General features: G+C 34.3%; 1 protein-coding gene across 2 annotated transcripts; it reads right to left on the bottom strand.

Moving 5' to 3' along the window:
* Positions 1–1,432: 1,432 nt before the first annotated feature.
* LOC105117449 (probable WRKY transcription factor 3) lies at positions 1,433–6,608 on the bottom strand. 2 transcript variants are annotated; one of them, XM_011015111.1, is made up of 4 exons: positions 5,756–6,608; positions 3,892–4,616; positions 3,648–3,806; positions 1,433–2,017 (listed from the first exon to the last, which is right to left on the bottom strand). In XM_011015111.1, exons 1-4 carry the CDS (start codon positions 6,200–6,202, stop codon positions 1,735–1,737), a joined length of 1,614 nt encoding a protein of 537 aa, XP_011013413.1. In that variant the 5' UTR covers positions 6,203–6,608; the 3' UTR covers positions 1,433–1,734. The 2 variants fall into 2 exon arrangements, with proteins under 2 accessions (XP_011013413.1, XP_011013412.1); XM_011015110.1 differs by having other exon boundaries at positions 3,892–4,613; positions 5,753–6,606.
* Between the last annotated feature and the right edge of the window lie 1,034 nt (positions 6,609–7,642).

Raw genomic sequence — 7,642 nt, forward strand, 5'->3', positions numbered from 1 at the left:
CAATTTTGTCGAGTTATTTATTACTTCGACACTCTTACACTTGAAAAAAGACATCAATCATTTGATCATATCATACGTACACCTGGTTTTTCCAATCATGCCAGACTTAAATGACTTAGGTCTAAGCAAGTGATAATTAAAATGTTGAGATGTATAATTTTTTCATTATTTTTATAAAAAATATTTCAACTATCATTGAAATATCATAAATAGAAATTCAAGTTCAGAAATTATTTATAAACAACAAATTATCATAAAAATCTAAAATGTTTTAGATCTAAAATTCAAATCATATATTCCCATTCAAATAGTTTTTTTTTATGTTTATGAATTTGTTATTTTTTTAATAAAAATTATATTTTATCTCCTTTTTTCTTCACTTTTTATATTTTTTTTTAACTCAATGCCTAGATCTGACATGACCCAAGTTGTCTGGGTCTAACAATCATGCCAAACCCAAGCGACTTGGGTTTGGCGGCCATGCCCAAACTCTTGGATTTAACATTGGTTTTATTATTTTTAAATTCAAAAAGTTGTGGTGAACTTACGTTTTATTTGAGTTTGGTAAATAAGCAAGACTTAAATTATTTGGGTGTCAAATCTGAGGCTAAAAAAAATATTATAATACCAAGACTTGTAATTTTTTTATAGAAATTTTTTTTTGTAACTATTTTTTAAATATTCTAAATAGAAATTCAAGTTTAAAAATTATTTATAATAAAAAATTATCACAAAAATCTAATTTAACGTTTTAGATTTAAAAATTTAAATCATACTTTTTCATTGAAATAGTTTATTTTCTTTATATTTATAAATTTATTATTCCTTCAATAAAAATTCTATCTTCTCTTTTTTCTTTTTTTTAACTTAATGCCTAGATTAGGTATAACCCAATCGTTTAAGCCTGGCAACCATGCCAAACCCAAGCAACTTAGGTTTGGTGGCTATACCCAAGCTCTTGAATCTAGTATTAATTTTAATATTTTTAAAATCAAAAGATTATACCAAATTCACATTTATTTGGATTTAATAAACAACCTAAATTTAAATTATTTAGGAACCATATATAAAATGCTTAAAACATTCTTTATATTTTTAATATTTTTATATATTTTAAATAAAATTTAATGTTAACCCAGAGCATAGAGTAATACATTAATATATATCTATATACTAGTAATACATTAATAGATATCCTCGCGATCGTGTGTCCGATTTTGTTCGTGGATCTTTATGTTCTTTAATCCTTTGGGTGCAACCACTTTTATGGTCACACGGATACATACTATGCATGCAAATAAACATTATCATCTAACATTGACTATAGCATCATCATCCATCGCAATATTTGACTTCTAAATGGGATTTCGATGAATGTAATAATCCCTTGTGCACTCTGGTGCGACAGCTTCGGATGCTCGTAGAACAGGAAGACATCCAACAAGGATAGATTATCTTTAAACATTAATTCGTCATCTTCACTTGGGCGTGAACAATTAATCATATACAGCAGCACTTACAATATTTCTTGACAAAAATGGTCAACAGATGCAGCAACTATTATCACTACATTTTATCCCAAAAAGTAACAGCAACAAAGCAGATACAGGAACAAAACCATTATCTCTGGATTCTCACGACTCCAAACAACTATTTTCTTCTCCATGTTTCTTCTTTGTACCATGTTAGTTGGCTAGAACGATGTAATTGTCTAGCAGGTATCAGCAGAGTATTTTATACAGCAATTTTGTCTTCTTTTAGTTGTAGAAGCAGTGGTCTCTGGTTATTGTTGCCAAAATCCATTCCTTTGAGTAAGGGATGCTTCTCAGCCACCACCTTTTGAGGTTTGAATGGTGCTGCATTAGTGTTGGCTGTGTTATGGCCGCTGTTTCTAGCCGCAGGGACATCATGGTTATGCTTTCCCTCGTATGTAGTTATGACAGCTTTGGGATCTGCTGAGGCCCTCTCAACATGCTTACGAACATTGCATCCTGCACTGGTGCATTTGTAATAGCTCCTGTTGACATAAAGAATGCATTAGTGTTCTCACAGAAAGCTATGAAGCAAAATGCAATGCATGAAAATTTGATTGCAGTAGAATATTCTGAATGAAGGAAACAAATATCATGGAAAACATGCCAAGATCTGATTGCGACATTACAGGCAAGAGCTGTGAACAGTTTAATTGAGTCAACTACAAAGTGGAGTATACTAGAAAATTGCCCAACTTAGTTGATGCACTAAACACAATTTTCATGTCATAACTAGGCGAGGTGATCAAAGATGAAGCAATAAAAAATAATAATAATAATAATAATAAAATAAAATTTATTTAAGCTAAGACAAACACAGATATTAAAATTGGCAACATAAAAGATGATGAAATGAGGCATGTGGCCAAATGCATGAGAAAATTGACATCAGCTCATGATTTCATATATATATATATATAAGGCCCTTTGTAGAACCAGATGAAAATCAGAAATAACTTCACTGCAACCCAGGTGGTAGAAATAAGACTTTGTAATAATTTTAACTACTATTAATTGCAAGAAGAGAATAGACACAAAAAAATTTCCCCTCCCTGATGCCTCAATATTCTGATATCAAGGACGCCATGAAAGCTAAAGGATTTTATGCTTTAACTAGCAAATTAATTATCAAAATATTCAAAAAATAAACAATCATAATTTGGTCAATTACAAATTGTTTAGAGAAAGTTCTTCTGAAAGGTGGCCTAACACATGTCATCAGCAAGTTTCATAGAGAAGGATCAGCATTGAATAATTGTACTAATTGTCATGAAACAGATAAACAAAGTTCTGCAAGCTATTGCGCATGTCAAATGGAGCAAATAGACAAGAAAGATGAGTTATCCGTTGGTCTCTTTCCATTTTCTGAAATTCAATTCAAAACTTCAGCCCAGAAATTAACTCTGCTTGAGTTACAATCAAGGTTTCGAGTATTGTTCGTCACCATTTGTGTAACATTAATATTTAATCTAACATTAATTTCTAGTTGTGTTAAATCCCTTCAAAACAGGTTCTCTAATGTCATAAATATATAGGCTTAGCAGCCCTTACTTTCAAGCATAATGGTCTTTCTTCCTCAAAAGGCTCGTCTTTATAGGCCCCTCTCCTACATGTGCTACCTCATTCAATTTTCTTCCCAAAAGTTTAAACCACCACCCTCTACCCTTTACTGTAAAAATCAAAATACAACTTTTAAATTGAGATTTAAGGTAATGATGGCAAACCAATGCAACAATAAACATCCTGGTTTGCAATTACAGAGCTGAAAATTTGATCTTGAGAACAGCAACTTTGTGCAAAAAGGAGCTGAATAATAGGCTCTCTCCAATTTCTCCTATCTAACCTAGATTTGTGAAACCATTACTAGGTATTAGCCTTCTCATGTTCTAGAGTTCACATTTTTTTCAAATAAAAAAAAATTAAAAAACTAGAGGGGATGTAAACCTTCCAAATATTTTGAGTATTTAAAATTGACAAGGTGCTAGAAGTTGGATCCGGGATGATGCATATGATGTAATGTGCAAGTATTATGCTCACGGAAAGGACCCTAGGATACACCTGTATACCAGGACAGTGTAGGCGAGCATAAACAAAATTAAGTAAACCACTAATTACCTTGGATGAGGATTCCCTTTGACCACCTTCTGGCCATACTTGCGCCACCTGTAGCCATCATCCAAAAGATCAACTTCACTTCTAGTTTGGACAATGATTTTTGGTTCTGTGATGGTCTTGTGTGGTAAAGTCGCCTCAGATGTCACAACATCTATTTGCCTGCGCTCCGAGATGAAATTCTCAGAAAATTATCAGAAAAAAGGAGATATGTGTGATTTTAAACAGTGAAACATCCCAAACTTGCCTTCTCTTTGGGATTGGCTCATCATCACCCCTCTCTTCTTCTTGCACAGCTGCATTACCTGCTTCCTCATTGTCACTTGATCCAGGTGGCTCTGAGAGATCTGCTTGAGTAGATTCCTGATCCCTTGTAGTTACTGAATGAGCAGGTAATGTTTCAGTCATTTCATTTACATTACCAGCATGAGCTTGTGAAACAACTTCAGGCTTAGACTGAGAATGAATACTTCCATTTGAATCATCGCCATCTCTTGAAAGCTTGTTGAGTTGATCGTGGTTGTGCTGACCTTTGTAGATGATTTCAGTTATTTGGTCATCACTGGAATGCTCAACCTTCTTTTTTACTGGGCAATTTAGATGTGTACATTTGTAGTAGCTTCTTGGATATTCACTACCTTTGATAGGCTTTTGACCATATTTACGCCAGTTGTAACCATCATCAGTAGGTTTATCACCAGCAGGAGGTTGGTATTTCCTTTCAGACTGAGAAAGCTCTGCTGGTTCCACCATGGAATTCTGCGCATCAGAGGTTGAGGGTGGCATCAGCTGCTGCTGTTGCAAAGCTTCACCAGGGTTGAAGGATGGATATTGTGTCAACAACTCCTTAGCTGCTGTTACTGAAGAAGGCTGATATTGAACTTGCATATGCATTTGAGATTGGGCAAATAATGCAGCTTGAGCTGTAACCTGCACCAAGGCCTGCTGATGGGACATTCCAAAGGGACTCTGCATGGGAAATAGAGGTATAAATACACAAACACACACACACACACACACACACATGATTGCTAACACTGATCATCGCTTCAATAATATGGTAGCAAGCACCGGTGGTACGCCATATACTTCCACACTTGGAAACATGCCCCCACATTCATCCATTGTGGAAAGGCCATCTCTTTCTAAGGTTCTAGGATTGGTATTCAACAAAATTTTCAAGTTTCAATTCCATCATATAGATTGTACCAGTAGATCACTCCAATAGTTTCCATATAAGCATTATGTGCTCAAACAAGAAACAGGTAAAAGAATATCTCATATGGCTGAGTTTTTTTTATCAAATTATTAGCCCAGATCATGTTCTTCCTATCAGCCGAACTAGCCAACCAACCATTTCCAACTCCAAGACAAGCTTATGCAACACCAAAGTTCTCCTCATTTGAGAAAAAAAGATAGAGAACAATGCTTGGTAAAGAGTGAAGCCCCCTATAAATAAGACCTTGCATGTTTAAAGCAACAAAATGAAATGGTGGCCGCAATTTGGGTGAGGAACAGATAACACTTTGCTTGGTTTCACGCGTTAGAGCACAAAACAAGAAATGATTTTCATTTCATGCAGTGACAAGATAATCAACTTAGCTGCTTTCCAGTCCAGATGTTCTGGCGAGCAAAAAAATAGCAAATTTTGGAAGACTCAAGTTTAAGAATCAAAACTCCTAAGAAGCTTTCCCTTTTTGGAACTATATCGCATCCCAAAATAAAGTCTTCTAATTCAGGGGGGTGGGGGGTGGGTGGGGGCAATTCAATATTACTTGCTCATAAATATAATCTTTTTGTCTATAATAAAACATTATAATCACACAAACCAGCATCGCTCTTCTTTAAACCAATCTGAAAGGTAAACCAAGAAAACAAGCACCAAGTAACAAGCTGATAATTCCCTGCCTTAACAAAAAAAAGATCAAAGCACTTACATTACCAAACTCAAGCAACAAATCCTCACATGCAAAATTAAAGCAATCAAACCATCATCATCCAATCAAGAAAAAAAAATTCCAACATTACATTAACAAAGAAGCATTACAAATAACAAAACCCAAATCCACAGATCGAAAAACAAAAAGGGAAAAAAAACACAGAATTACCCCAGGAGAAAAGAAAGCAGGAGAGTCAAGCAAACCAGAAGGGCTCAAGCCAGGAAGGACAGTGAACAATGGAGAGAGAGCCACCACCAAATTCGTAGGCCTACTTGGTTTAAAACCCAGATTGCTATAACTATTAATACCATTTTCTTTTGAAGAAGGAATAGCAGTAGTGGTAGTATTAGTATTAGTATTGTTGTTGTTGGGTATTAAATTGTCAGTGAAAAACGCAGGCCGGGCAATTGGAGAAGCCATAGCACCAGCAAGAAGTTGAGAGAAAGAAGGGTAATCAGATTCAGGGTAGGGCGTGTCGGCGAAGAAACTGGAGACTAGAGTCACAGGACCAGCACTTAGACCACCTGAGAAAAGGGTCTCCATAGATGGTCTTGGTGGAAGAGTTATTGTAGGCTTTGCTGGGGCTGCTGTTGTAGGGTTTTCTTGTTTCTCTGCCATTTTTCTTCTTCTTTTTCCTTCCCTTTTACGGGCGCTAATTGCAGTGTTTGTTGTCGAGTGTTGTGTGTGAAAACAGGAAAGGAGTTTTCTTTTCGATCTCTCAAGTCTGATGAACTCTGCCTTTCACCCTGTCTGTCTCCGACCAGAAGATGAAGAAATCTGTCTCATGGAAGTCTCGAACTGGTCCCTAATTATTTTCAGATCCTCAATATAGCTGTGAAACCAATGAGTTTCCGTTAGCGTCCCAAGTCGGTTCAAGATTCACTTTGGGGAATACAAGCGATAAATCTTGTGAAAATAAATGGATAGATAGATCGAGGACTGGTTTGTCTAAGCTTTCTTCTCTTCGTTTGTTCGATGTAAATTCCGAAACAAAAGGTAATGTCCTCTTTTCTTTCATGTTACAAATCCATGTTATAGACTTAGAATGCAACTAATTAAGAATTAGATGCACATGACAAGTTCTTGTTTAGGATATGGTAGGTAACTAACCAATTAGTTGTTTTATGTTTGAACTGTTGATTTGTACCATGAAAAAGTAAATTTTTCATACATTTGAGTTTTGCATGAGTTATGAAATAAATTTAGTTATTTTAATCATTTCTTTGTTTTAATTTAATTTTTGTGGGGGAAAAATCTTGAAAATCATTAAAAAACCACAAGAATAAAAAATATATAACAAAAATACAACTGATATATTTTTTAGATTATAATTGAGAATTGAATTGAAAAGAAATTGAAGAAATGAGTTTAAATTGGTTTAATTTGACTAAAATTGAAAGAAATTGAAGTTTAAAGATGAGTTTGGAATAAATAACCAAGTTAAAAAATTAATTAAATATTTAATTGAGAAAAACAATTGAAATTGAAAGTGGGTTTGATTTAAAAATAAAGAATTGAAGAGCTTAAAAATGAAGAATTAAAAATCTAAGGGTTGATATGAAAGCATTGAAAACACCAAAGGGTACATTGTAATTTAGTCAGGGGCAAAATTAAAAAATATTAAAGAAAAGAGATGAAATAGATCAAATAATTGATGAAGATCCAAAGACCAAGAATTGAAACACAAAAGACACTGAAATATAGGGACTTATATGAAGACGAGTCTAATTTAATAAGGAAAAACCTAAGGCTGAAAATTCTTAAGATAAAACGATGCGTTTCAAAAAAAAAAGGGGGGGAACACGCATTGAAGATGCACAACAAAGGGAAAACAAAATGGTTGTTTTGTTAAAATTTCTAGACTGAGTAAAGGCGACTGATCCTCAATTTTGATCCCAATTAATTCTCTTAATGACACATGACACGACTAAAAGATTGATATCTTCTTTTAAGTGCAGGAGTGTCGAAGTAGTAAATAACCTGGCAAGACCGGGGTCGAACCACAGAGAGGTTAATTGTACAAATTATAAATAACAATAATACAACAACAATAACAAT

Source organism: Populus euphratica, unplaced genomic scaffold (genome assembly GCF_000495115.2).
Source record: "Populus euphratica unplaced genomic scaffold, PopEup_1.0 scaffold1368.1, whole genome shotgun sequence".
NCBI classification, from domain to species: Eukaryota; Viridiplantae; Streptophyta; class Magnoliopsida; order Malpighiales; family Salicaceae; genus Populus; species Populus euphratica.